Consider the following 14,275-nt stretch of genomic DNA (forward strand, 5'->3'; position numbering starts at 1 on the left):
ATCCCAAATGATGGTTAATACACGTCTTATCTGAATCCTATTAGAATTTCTGATGGAATATAAGATATTAGGACCTCATCATGATTTTCTGAATACCAAGTATGATACCGACTTAGTATGATACCGACTTTCATCTCAATTGTGGGTCAGAAATCAACTTTGATTACCATTTTTTTTTAAATACCCCGGAAAGCATCAAGTTAATGCTAGTATGGGTTTGTATGTTTCCTATGATATACTTACCAACCGGTGCGTACTACCATCTCTGCTGGCGGAGTCACCGTCAATCGCCTGTAAAGTAAAGGATCATTTCAACTCTTCTGTTGTTTTAATATTAGTCATGTACTAAGTAAAGCACATGTACCAAAAACAAATCATAGTGCACACACTCTATTTTACTTTATTTACAAATCCTAGCACACACAAAGACTATCTTTCTTGATTTATTATCTAGCTATTGAAATGTGTAGAAAATGTAACACCAACATTTGTATCCCCGTAACACGATGTCGTTGTCTCTTGGTTGACTGAGATCTAAGAGTAAGTTCAGCACAAACGTCTGCATCTTGTTTATATTTACAGGAAAAATATATTAGCCCCTACTCCAACTATATACTGGAAACGTTCATATTTTAGCGGTAGTGTTATTTTTGCCTTTTTTGTGCTAAACGCATTCCACTAACTTGTGATTGTGTTTATTGTAGTATATTGACTTTGGTTTCTAACGGCAATCATTGTTGGTGGGTTAATTGGTCATTCCACTAGGTCTGTTTTAATTGGTCATTCCACTAGTCTGTTTTAATTGGTCATTCCACTAGTCTGTTTTAATTGGTCATTCCACTAGTCTGTTTTAATTGGTCATTCCACTAGGTCTGTTTTAATTGGTCATTCCACTAGGTCTGTTTTAATTGGTCTTTCCACTAGGTCTGTTTTAATTGGTCATTCCACTAGTCTGTTTTAATTGGTCATTCCACTAGTCTGTTTTAATTGGTCATTCCACTAGTCTGTTTTAATTGGTCATTCCACTAGTCTGTTTTAATTGGTCATTCCACTAGTCTGTTTTAATTGGTCATTCCACTAGGTCTGTTTTAATTCGTCATTCCACTAGGTCTGTTTTAATTGGTCATTCCACTTGTCTGTTTTAATTCGTCATTCCACTAGTCTGTTTTAATTGGTCATTCCACTAGGTCTGTTTTAATTCGTCATTCCACTAGTCTGTTTTAATTGGTCATTCCACTATTCTGTTTTAATTGGTCATTCCACTAGGTCTGTTTTAATTCGTCATTCCACTAGTCTGTTTTAATTCGTCATTCCACTAGTCTGTTTTAATTGGTCATTCCACTAGGTCTGTTTTAATTGGTCATTCCACTAGTCTGTTTTAATTGGTCATTCCACTAGGTGTTTTAATTGGTCATTCCACTAGTCTGTTTTAATTGGTCATTTCACTAGTCTGTTTTAAAGGGACATCACGGTAAAAACGTTGTTATTTTCATTGAATGTACGTGTTTTGTTCCTTTCCAGATATATTTCTGTGCTGTCCCAATGTTCACAGTCGATCCCTATGTCCAGCTTGACCACTCGATTTAGTTGGGAATCCCCCTCTAAATTTAGCGCGGAAATTATTTTTAAATCATCACGTGACTGTTTTGAAATCGAGGCAACACAAACACACGATAGTTTACTCCATCTGGGTTAGTTGGATAACGATAGTGGTTTAAATGTTAAATAACACGTTCTGTATATATTCCGGCGCAAATATTTATGTGTAAATAAGTGTAAACACTGTACATATAGTATAGTGACAGTAGCGATGTACTGGTACAGACTGTGTAAATATTACCGAGTTTATGTAACTATTACCGAGTTTGTGTAAATATTACCGAGATTGTCATGACCTACTATCCAGCAATCAGGCAGAATACGAGCAGCGTCCGTATTACTGCTGTTTTCGTGTTTGAACTGTATTATACTGCTTCCCCAGTTTAATTCTATGATTGTGTTTGACCCATTTTCCCATTATTCTCTTCATTGCGGCAGCTGTTATCGTTTTCAACCGCAGTCGATTCACATTGGAAGCCATTTTTGTTTTCAGGTGTTTTAAGTTTGTTGTGCGCATGCGTTTTATCGTATCTGTCACAAAATTAGCATATTCAGACTATTGATCAAAGCCGTATAATTTTCTTTTGGCACCGGATATGACGCGACAGGTGGCGTTACTGGTCAAGATGAAGTATGTGATTGATCAATGTAGCGGTAGATGCAAAATTCAGATATGCAGTTAAAAACGAAACAAAGTTAAGATTGCTTGTAAGCTGAGTTAGTGGATGTATCCTTTCAAATGACACATTGATAAAATTATATTCCTGATCCAAATGCAGTCTTATTATCACCAAAAATGATTCAAACTGATATAATTTTGTTATCCGTGCTGAAACGCATTAGTTCGTTGATTTATTTCACCAGCAGTTTTACATTATAACTACCAGCATTAAAACTATGCCGTTTATCTTTTTAAAGATATTTCTTGTTATAATTAATAATTGATGTTTTTTATGTACATATATATACATGTATCATCAAATTCGAATGGTTACTGTTAATAACGATATTTCTTTTAAAGATTTACCCAATAATATAAAAAAATACACAATAAAAATTGGTTTACCGTGATGTCCCCTTTTATTTGGTTTTGCGCTAAAATATGAATTTGTCAAATTAGATACGTTTCCGGTAATAGGAGTAGGGGCTACGTTTTCTAAAAATTCTAAACAGATGAAGACACCTGTGATTTCAGCAAGAAATGTATAACTGGTGTACATGTGATATGTTAGCGATGCTATTTCCCTCCGCTTACTGTATAATATTGTATTTAAGCGTTCCCCTATAGATATACTGCTGTGTAGTGTCGTAGAGGCTACTGACTCTGCAGTACGTCCCGGTACTATCGCTCAGAAACACTGCTATGTAGGCCAGTCTTAACCACTTGACAGTATCTTGGTTGTGACAAGCAAAATATCTCACATACATATTTACCCTAATTTTCCTATTCTTATCGAGATATTTCCATCGGTCACAAAGAGTTTGCACTCATCAATACTAGGAGATTTTTTTTTTTTTATATATACCTGTATATATAAATATCCAACTAAGAAAGCTCAATTAAAATCCCAACCATTTTCGTCGGATCCAAGTTAGTTTAGTACGCGGGGATACCGTGATTTTTTATTTATTTTATTTATGTTTTGTTTTGTTTTTTAAACTTTACATATATTTATAAAAAAAAAATACGTCGCCGTTTGCAACGTACGTCGGTACAGTGGCGTAATAAATTATAAGAGAAAAGAGTCCATCACTGAAAATAAATTTCCACAGGAATTGTGTTTAGTTAATGAAATCATAATAAATAACTTAATGTATGTTTTTTATGGAGCTATACCACAAAAAATAGATAAATACAGTAAATCAAATGAAATGTAGTGTACTTTCATCATAAACCGTTTCGTGGGTTATTTAGAGTATCCTCCGTTTTTTTGATTTTTTGTGTGTGTTATATCTACACAACATACAAAACTTTATTCAAGTTAATCCTTAAATATGTCATATCTTTTGAAAGTTACCGACAATTTGACGAGTATGAATATACTTTTGATATGACGTCATGTTAGTCGATGTCTGTAGGAACTGACGTGCATATGTGGAGAAATAGAGAAAATTTTACGTTATACTCATGCGCGATATTATCAACTACATGCAGTTCATACAACTAAGTATTTCTATATAACGCATAGCAATAATTATTCCTTCACTTACGGCAGTAAAGGGGATTACTGTTGACTTCTCAAAAATTATGCAGTTATTTTTATCAAAATGTGAGCATGATGGATGCATGGCGCGGAAACAGCTATGATAGATACATGAAATATCCTCAGGGAGCTGCAAGGATGTACCACTGTTTTGTGTATCGTCGTCATTGTTTTCGGTCTCGTCGTCTTCTAGATACGTCTGGTTAGCTCGTCGTCTCTCTAGACACCTCTGGTTAGGTCGTTGTTTCTGGTCTCGTCGTCTCTCTAGACACCTCTGGTTAGCTCGTTGTTTCCGGTCTCGTCGTCTCTCTAGACACCTCTGGTTAGCTCGTTGTTTCCGGTCTCGTCGTCTCTCTAGACACCTCTGGTGAGGTCGTTGTTTCCGGTCTCGTCGTCTCTCTAGACACCTCTGGTTAGCTCGTTGTTTCCGGTCTCGTCGTCTCTCTAGACACCTCTGGTGAGGTCGTTGTTTCCGGTCTCGTCGTCTCTCTAGACACCTCTGGTTAGCTCGTTGTTTCCGGTCTCGTCGTTCCTCTAGACACCTCTGGTTAGCTCGTTGTTTCCGGTCTCGTCGTCTCTCTAGACACCTCTGGTTAGCTCGTTGTTTCCGGTCTCGTCGTTCCTCTAGACACCTCTGGTTAGCTCGTTGTTTCCGGTCTCGTCGTCTCTCTAGACACCTCTGGTTAGCTCGTTGTTTCCGGTCTCGTCGTTCCTCTAGACACCTCTGGTTAGCTCGTTGTTTCCGGTCCCGTCGTTCCTCTAGACACCTCTGGTTAGGTCGTTGTTTCCGGTCTCGTCGTTCCTCTAAACACCTCTGGTCAGGTCGTTATTTCCGGTCTCGTCGTTCCTCTAGACACCTCTGGTCAGGTCGTTGTTTCCGGTCTCGTCGTCTCTCTAGACACCCCTGGTTAGGTAGTTGTTTCCGGTCTCGTCGTTCCTCTAGACACACCTGGTCAGGTCGTTGTTTCCGGTCCCGTCGTTCCTCTAGACACCTCTGGTTAGGTCGTTGTTTCCGGTCTCGTCGTTCCCCTAGACACCTCTGGTGAGGTCGTTGTTTCCGGTCCCGTCGTTCCTCTAGACACCTCTGGTTAGGTCGTTGTTTCCGGTCCCGTCGTTCCTCTAGACACCTCTGGTTACGTCGTTGTTTCCGGTCTCGTCGTGCCTCTAGACACCCCTGGTTAGGTCGTTGTTTCCGGTCTCGTCGTCTCTCAGACACCTCTGGTTAGGTCGTTGTTTCCGGTCTCGTCGTTCCTCTAGACACCTCTGGTTAGGTCGTTGTTTCCGGTCCCGTCGTTCCTCTAGACACCTCTGGTTAGGTCGTTGTTTCCGGTCCCGTCGTTCCTCTAGACACCTCTGGTTAGGTCGTTGTTTCCGGTCTCGTCGTTCCCCTAGACACCTCTGGTTAGGTCGTTGTTTCCGGTCTCGTCGTCTCTCTATACACCTCTGGTGGGGTCGTTGTTTCCGGTCTCGTCGTTCCTCTAGACACCTCTGGTTAGGTCGTTGTTTCCGGTCCGTCGTTCCTCTAGACACCTCTGGTTAGCTCGTTGTTTCCGGTCTCGTCGTTCCTCTAGACACCCGGTAGCTCGTGTTCGGTTCGTGTCTAGACTTGGTTATCGTGTCGGTCTCGTCGTTCCTCTAGACACCTCTGGTTGGTCGTTGTTTCCGGTCTCGTCGTTCCCTCAGACACCTCTGGTTAGGTCGTTGTTTCCGGTCTCGTCGTTCCTCTAGACACCTCTGGTTAGGTCGTTGTTTCCGGTCTCGTCGTTCTCTAGACACCTCTGGTTAGCTCGTTGTTTCCGGTCTCGTCGTTCCTCTAGACACCTCTGGTGGGGCTCGTTGTTCCGGTCTCTCGTTCCCTCTAGACACCTCTGGTGGGCTCGTTGTTCCGGTCTCGTCGTCTCTCTAGACACCTCTGGTTAGGCTCGTTGTTTCCGGTCTCGTCGTTCTCTCTAGACACCTCTGGTTAGGCTCGTTGTTTCCGGTCTCGTCGTCTCTCTAGACACCTCTGGTTAGGCTCGTTGTTTCCGGTCTCGTCGTCTCTCTAGACACCTCTGGTTAGCTCGTTGTTTCCGGTCTCGTCGTTCTCCCTAGACACCTCTGGTTGGGCTCGTTGTTTCCGGTCTCGTCGTTCCTCTAGACACCTCTGGTTAGCTCGTTGTTTCCGGTCTCGTCGTTCCTCTAGACACCTCTGGTTAGCTCGTTGTTTCCGGTCTCGTCGTCTCTCTAGACACCTCTGGTTAGCTCGTTGTTTCTGGTCTCGTCGTCTCTCTAGACACCTCGGTTAGGCTCGTTGTTTCCGGTCTCTTCGTTCCTCTAGACACCTCTGGTTAGCTCGTTGTTTCCGGTCTCGTCGTCTCTCTAGACACCTCTGGTCAGGTCGTTGTTTCCGGTCTCGTCGTTCCCCTAGACACCTCTGGTGAGGTCGTTGTTTCCGGTCTCGTCGTTCCCCTAGACACCTCTGGTTAGCTCGTTGTTTCCGGTCTCGTCGTCTCTCTAGACACCTCTGGTCAGGTCGTTGTTTCCGGTCTCGTCGTTCCTCTAGACACCTCTGGTTAGTTCGTTGTTTCCGGTCTCGTTGTCTCTCTAGACACCTCTGGTTAGGTCGTTGTTTCTGGTATCGTCGTCTCTCTAGACACCTCTGGTTAGGTCGTTGTTTCTGGTATCGTCGTCTCTCTAGACGCCTCTGGTCAGGTCGTTGTTTCTGGTATCGTCGTCTCTCTAGACACCTCTGGTCAGGTCGTTGTTTCTGGTATCGTCGTCTCTCTATACACCTCTGGTCAGGTCGTTGTTTCCGGTCTCGTCGTTCCCCTAGACACCTCTGGTGGGGTCGTTGTTTCCGGTCTCGTCGTTCCCCTAGACACCTCTGGTTAGCTCGTTGTTTCCGGTCTCGTCGTCTCTCTAGACACCTCTGGTTAGCTCGTTGTTTCCGGTCTCGTCGTTCCTCTAGACACCTCTGGTTAGCTCGTTGTTTCCGGTCTCGTCGTTCCTCTAGACACCTCTGGTGGGGTCGTTGTTTCCGGTCTCGTCGTTCCCCTAGACACCTCTGGTTAGCTCGTTGTTTCCGGTCTCGTCGTCTCTCTAGACACCTCTGGTTAGGTCGTTGTTTCCGGTCTCGTCGTCTCTCTAGACACCTCTGGTGGGGTCGTTGTTTCCGGTCTCGTCGTTCCCCTAGACACCTCTGGTTAGCTCGTTGTTTCTGGTCTCGTCGTCTCTCTAGACACCTCTGGTTAGCTCGTTGTTTCCGGTCTCGTCGTCTCTCTAGACACCTCTGGTGAGGTCGTTATTTCCGGTCTCGTCGTTCCTCTAGACACCTCTGGTTAGCTCGTTGTTTCCGGTCTCGTCGTTCCTCTAGACACCTCTGGTTAGCTCGTTGTTTCTGGTCTCGTCGTCTCTCTAGACACCTCTGGTTAGCTCGTTGTTTCCGGTCTCGTCGTTCCTCTAGACACCTCTGGTTAGGTCGTTGTTTCCGGTCTCTTCGTTCCTCTAGACACCTCTGGTTAGCTCGTTGTTTCCGGTCTCGTCGTCTCTCTAGACACCTCTGGTCAGGTCGTTGTTTCCGGTCTCGTCGTTCCCCTAGACACCTCTGGTGAGGTCGTTGTTTCCGGTCTCGTCGTTCCCCTAGACACCTCTGGTTAGCTCGTTGTTTCCGGTCTCGTCGTCTCTCTAGACACCTCTGGTCAGGTCGTTGTTTCCGGTCTCGTCGTTCCTCTAGACACCTCTAGTTAGCTCGTTGTTTCTGGTATCGTTGTTTCTCTAGACGCCTCTGGTCAGGTCGTTGTTTCTGGTATCGTCGTCTCTCTAGACACCTCTGGTGGGGTCGTTGTTTCCGGTCTCGTCGTTCCCCTAGACACCTCTGGTTAGCTCGTTGTTTCCGGTCTCGTCGTCTCTCTAGACACCTCTGGTGAAGTCGTTGTTTCCGGTCTCGTCGTCTCTCTAGACACCTCTTGTCAGCTCGCTGTTTCCGGTCTCGTCTCTCACAATGATTGGTCTGTCAGCCAGACTAGGGAACCGCAATGATTGGTCTGTCAGTCAGGCTATGGGAACCACAATGATTGGGCTGTCAGCTAGACTAGGGAACCACAATGATTGGGCTATCAACCAACCCAGGAAACCGCAATGATATGGCCGTCAGCCGGGCTAGGGAACCACAATGACTGGGCTATCAGCCAACCCAGGGAACCTCAATGATATGGCCGTCAGCCGGGTTAGGAAACCACAATGATTTGGCTGTTATAAAAATCAAAGTCGTTTTGAAGATGCATCAGATTATTTACAATGAACTTATAGTTTTTTATCAAATGACATTTGCATGAAAAGATTGTAGCTTAAAAAAAAACTAAATTTATTGTGGTGTTATTCTTAATCCCCGTTCTTATCTCCTTCATTAAAAGTGCAACACCGATGGATATTGGTTTACAGACACCCGCCATATGGAATCCTGTAGATTTGTCCACAAATCCAAGGGGGTGATTTTAGGAATGACCTTGAGCTCTCCGTACCAGGTGACATGCGCTTTAGCACCCCAGAGGTATTCCAATAAATCGCCATGTCCTTTGTACGCTCTTTATTACCGCAACAACGTCCCTAAGTAAGTACCATGCAAACAATAAATCCTTTAGAATTGAATGTTGAATAATATATTTATGTTACGTAAGAAAAACCCTTGTGGACTATGTTTCAACCCACTTTTTTTCTTTTCTTTTTTTTTCTTTTTTTTTTCAATCTCTAAGATTAGATATCAGATATATACATTCTGATACAGAGTTACCAGAATGCTCTGAATATCACCAAAAGCCATTTGGTCTGCACACCTGTCACACATTCAGAAGGCATATTAGTCCGAAAGTTCATTTTTCTGAAAACCCGATAATCCGAAAACGGGTAAAATGTTGAAAAAAATGTTCTAGAATATTATAAGCAGGATTTATATCCACAAGTTTTATTATTCAAATTGTGTGCTAATTTTTCTTCCTTATTATGACCATTTTCCGTTGAATTCTTTGTGCCGTTTATTCCGGTCTATATAAGCTTCCCGTCAAGTTTTTGTTATCGGGCCATCGTACTAGTATAATTGGCTTTCGGACTTTCGGACTAACGAATCATCGGACAAATGGACATTTACTTTACTATGACTTTAAACAAATTTTATTGCCAAAATAGAGACAAAGGATTAGACATATATATATTCAACTTATAGACGCCCTCTCCCACCATACAATTATATTACATGACAACATTTAGATAGGCATAAACAAAAGAATATCTAACATAGATACAGGTTCACAAAGAAAGAGTACGTGAATACACATCAAAATCTATAGCTGGACATTTACTTTCAATAAACGGGATAAACCAAAACTGCAAACAACTGTAAGAAAGTTCTCAATGTGTCGTGTACAGAAGGGGTCAAAGGTTATGTATCGTTATGATGGTGTAAATATGTAAAAAAAAAAAAAAAAAAAAATGTGTCATCCTGGATATTTCAGCAAGAAAGATATATAAAGGGGAGATAACTTATCGACGACGTAACACTTGGATTTCAAAGATGCAAAATATCAATGTGTAGATGCTGTTTGATTTACTGTGCATAGCAGTTTACATGTATTAATAAATAGCGTTTTAGTCCGTGTTATGAATCATGTAATAAATTAAAATCATACATGTATAGAAAAATTGACAATTGTTGTAAAAAAAACCACCAATAAACAACAAACATACAAACAAAAACAAAAACAGTTAATCAAGGGAAGTCAGGGAGTAATTTATCAGTGATATCCGGTATTGCTTTCAAATCATTGCTTAAAATTGTCGCTAATACGCAGTTATAACTATTAGTTGTAAACTAGCGTTGGGTCAATTGGCAATGAGAAAACGTTAGTGAGCATTGTTAAGGTCAGTATAGGTATCTCATTGTTTATTGTAGTCATGTTCGGTTTAACATACCAACAAATTAATTACATACATAATGAAACACAGTACAAGTGTGTTTATCGTGGATAAGATGCCAAATGTCTACAAGCTAATTATAATTAAAACAAACATGTGAAGACGCGAAATGTATAAATTAAGTTACTCCATCTTAATTAAAATTACGGAGTGTCTCGCATTGTTTATACATTAAATGTAACGATTACAGGTAAGATCAATCATGTACTTACCTGTAGCTGGAAGCTGTCCTTCCCCATACCTGCCGTAGAAGATATGTGAGGCGGTAGGTGTCGCCTTATGTGATGACCCTAAAACAACTCAAGGGCATCACGTACATTGGTTGGGAAGTGTAGCTTTAACTGGCGTGGTGAACAGAGAATGTAACAATTATAAATAGTTGTGTGGTCAGCACCAATAGTGGACACGCGGACATCGTCGTTATCGTCGCTAATTGGGGAGACGATATATATATAAATATATAAGGAGTGAAATTACAGAGGGACACGACCCATATCTATGTTAACACAGAGATGTACTATGTACGTGGTTTTAAAGGAGTTTTGCATTTTTCAGAGAGAGAGAGAGAGAGAGAGAGAGAGAGAGAGAGAGAGAGAGAGAGAGAGAGAGAGAGAGAGAGAGAGAGAGAGAGACAGAGAGAGAGAGAGAGACAGACAGAGAGAGACAGAGAGACAGAGAGAGAGAGATTTAAGGAATTGCAAATAAAATGAAGGACGAATTGGCCAATGGTAATACAAATTTGGGACATCGAAGCAAACTTATTATTATTTAAAAGCTGTCATTACGAACATTAGTTCCGTGTTCCGTTAACCAATTCCATGGTTGTATCTCAGCATAATCTTACAATCCCACAGAGTTTTCGTAACGAGAACTGTAGAATATAATGACTCGCTTGTCATTGACCATTGACATAATATGATGAAAATATAGTTGTATGAACTATTATATATTATATTCCATTGTTAGAACTAGGGACATTTATCCCAACCCCTGTCACTACCATATCCCAACCCCTATCACTACCATATCACAACCCCTATCACTACCATATCACAACCCCTATCACTACCATATCACAACCCCTATCACTACCATATCACAACCCCTATCACTACCATATCACAACCCCTATATATCACTACCATATCCCAACCCCTATCACTACCATATCCCGACCCCTATCACTACCAGTCCGCAACCCCTATCACTACCATATCACAACCCCTAGCATACCATATCCCCAACCCCGAGCACGACCAGAGCCCAATCCCCTGATGCACGACCATATGCACAACCCCGAGATAGCACGACCCATGAGCCCAACCCCCGAGCACGACCAGATCACAACCCCGAGATAGCCACGACGCAGCCCAACCCCGAGCACGACCAGAGCACAACCGCGAGCACGACCAGAGCACAACCCCGAGCACGACCAGAGCACAACCCCGAGCACGACCAGAGCACAACCGCGAGCACTGACCAGAGCACAACCCCTGTCACTACCATATCACAACCCCTATCACTACCATATCACAACCCCTATCACTACCATATCACTACCATATCCCAACCCCTATATATCACTACCAGAGCGCAAACCCCTGAGCACTACCATACCCGACCCTAGCACGACCACGTCGTCAACCCCGAGCACGACCATAGCCCAACCCCGATCACGACCAGAGCACAAACCCCGAGCACGACAGAGCACAACCCCGAGAGAGCACGACCAGAGCACAACCCCGAGCACGACCAGAGCAAACCCCGAGCACGACCAGAGCCCAACCCCGAGCACGACCAGACCCAACCCCGAGCAAGACCAGAGCCCAACCCCGAGCACGACCAGAGCCCGACCCCGACACACCAGAGCACAACCCGAGAGAGCACGACCATAGCACAACCCCGAGCACGACCAGGTCCCAACCCCGAGCACGACCAGAGCACAACCCGAGAGAGCACGACCAGAGCCCAACCCCAGAGAGCACGACCAGAGCCAACCCCGAGCACGACAGAGCCCAACACCGAGCACGACCAGAGCCCAAACCGAGCACGACCAGAGCCAACACCGAGAGAGCACGACCAGAGCCCAACCCCCAGAGAGCACGACCAGAGCCCAACCCCAGAGAGCACGACCAGAGCACAAACCCCCAGAGAGCACGACCAGAGCCACAAACACCGAGAGAGCACGACCAGAGCCCAACCCCGAGCACGACCAGAGCCCAACCCCCATAGAGCACGACCATGAGCCCAACCCCCAGAGAGCACGACCAGAGCCCAACCCCGAGAAGCACGACCAGAGCCCAACCCTGAGCACCACCATAGCCCAACCCCTATCAAACCATACCCAACCCGAGCACGACCAGATCCCAACCCCGATCACGACCAGAGCCCGACCCCGATCACACCTATCCCAACCCCTAGCACGACCATAGCCCAACCCCGAGCACGACCAGAGCCCAACCCCGAGCACGACCAGAGCCCAACCCGAGAGAGCACGACCAGAGCACAACCCCGGACCGACCAGAGCCCAACCCGAGCACGGACCAGAGCACAACCCCGAGCAGACCAGAGCACAACCCCGGCAGGGACCAGAGCACAACCCCGGAGCAGACCAGAGCACAAACCCCGAGCACGCCAGAGCCCAACCCCGAGCACGCCCAAAGAGCACAACCCAGAGAGCACGACCAGAGCCCAACACCGAGAGAGAAAGACCAGAGCCAACCCGAAGAGCACGACCAGAGCCCAACCCCGAGCAGACCAGAGCCCAACCCCGAGAGAGCAGACCAAGCCCAAACCCCGAGAGAGCACGACCATAGCCCACCCCCGAGCACACCAACACAACCCCAGAAGCACAACCAAAAGCCCGACCCGATCCACACCATATCAAAAACCCCCACACGACCAAGCCCAACCCCACACGACCAGAAAACAACCCACGACCAAGCCGACCCCAGCACGAACCAGACCCAAACCCCCGATCACGACCAGAGCACAACCCCGAGAGCACACCACAGCCGACCCCGAGCGCGACCAGAGCACAACCCCGGGAGCACGACCAGAGCACAACCCCCACCCACACCCAGAGCACAACCACGAGCACGACCAGAGCACAACCCCGAGAGAGCACGACCCAGAGCCCCACCCCGAGCACGACCAGAGCCCAACCCCGACGCCCAAGAGCACAACCCGAGCACGACCAGAGCACAACCCGGAGCACGACCAGAGCAAAACCCCAGCGCGCCCAGAGCACAACCCCGAGCGCGACCAGAGCCCAACCCCCGAGCACGACCAGAGCACAACCGCGAGCACACCAGAGCACAACCCCGAGCACGACCAGAGCCCAACCCCGAGCACGACAGAGACAACCCGGGCACGACAGAGCCCAACCCCGAGCAGAGAGAGCACAACCCCGAGCACGACCAGACCCCAAAACCCCGAGCGCGACCAGAGCACAACCCCGAGCAACAAGACCCCAACCCCGAGCACCCCAGAGCACAACCCCGAGCACACCCAAGCACAACCCCGCAGACCAGAGCACAACCCCAGGCCGACCAGAGAAACCCCGAGCAACCAATCCCGACCCCACCACCAGAGCACAACCCCAGCGCGACCAAGCCGACCCGCGCGACCAGAGCACAACCCACCCGGGACCAGAGCACAACCCAGAGAGCACGACCAGAGCACAACCGGAGCACGACCAGAGCAAAAACCCCCAGAAAGACCAGAGCCACAACCCACGCGACCAGAGCAAAACCCCCGGCACACCTAGCACAAACCCCACCCGACCAAGCCCGACCCCGAGCCTCCAGACCCGACCCAGCACGACCAGAGACAACCCGAGCGCGACCAGAGACAACCCGGGGCGCGCCCAGAGCACAACCCCGAGGACCCACGACCAGAGCACAACCCCGAGCGCGCCCAGAGCAAACCCCCGAGAGAGCAGACCAGAGCACAACCCAGCACGACCAGACCCCAACCCCGAGCGCGACCAGAGCACAACCCGGACGACCAACACAAACCCACACAACACGTGAACCCATCAACACCATAGCACAACCCCGAGATCACTACCAACACAACCCCGAAATCACCAGAGCCCAACCCCGATAGAGCACGACCAGAGCACAAACCCCGAGCACGACCAGAGCAAAACCCCCGAGCAACGACCAAGCACAACCCCAAGAGCACACCAAGCAAAACCCACACTACCAACACAACCCAAACACACCAATATCAAACCCCATCACACCGCCCAAACCCAAGACACACCATATCCCCACCCCTATCACTACCAGATCAACAACCCCTATCACTACCATATCACAACCCCTATCACTACCATATCACAACCCCTATCACTACCATATCACAACCCCTATCACTACCATATCCCAACCCCTATCACTACCATATCCCAACCCCTATCACTACCATATCCCAACCCAGAGTCAGTGGAGAGATACACTAGTAACACTATAGGGGACAGGAACCAGTGGAGGAACCCCGAACAATGGGGGAAAGGGGAA

General features: G+C 46.6%; 2 protein-coding genes across 2 annotated transcripts in view; one reads left to right on the forward strand and one right to left on the reverse strand.

The window, feature by feature from the left end:
- LOC117325827 overlaps window positions 1-14,275 on the reverse strand; it is a 95,600-nt gene that overhangs the window by 75,189 nt on the left and 6,136 nt on the right. The window contains exons 2-3 of the mRNA XM_033882314.1: window positions 9,962-10,039; window positions 244-291 (exon numbers count right to left, since the gene is read on the reverse strand). Coding sequence (XP_033738205.1) covers window positions 244-291; window positions 9,962-9,988 — 75 coding nt within the window. The 5' untranslated portion in view covers window positions 9,989-10,039. The remainder of the gene's footprint in view (window positions 1-243; window positions 292-9,961; window positions 10,040-14,275) is intronic.
- LOC117326504 (cell surface glycoprotein 1-like) lies at window positions 10,262-13,859 on the forward strand. Its single transcript, XM_033883257.1, has 3 exons — window positions 10,262-10,270; window positions 11,377-11,982; window positions 12,171-13,859. Exons 1-3 carry the CDS (start codon window positions 10,262-10,264, stop codon window positions 13,857-13,859), a joined length of 2,304 nt encoding a protein of 767 aa, XP_033739148.1.

Source organism: Pecten maximus, chromosome 4 (genome assembly GCF_902652985.1).
Source record: "Pecten maximus chromosome 4, xPecMax1.1, whole genome shotgun sequence".
Classification (NCBI taxonomy): Eukaryota; Metazoa; Mollusca; class Bivalvia; order Pectinida; family Pectinidae; genus Pecten; species Pecten maximus.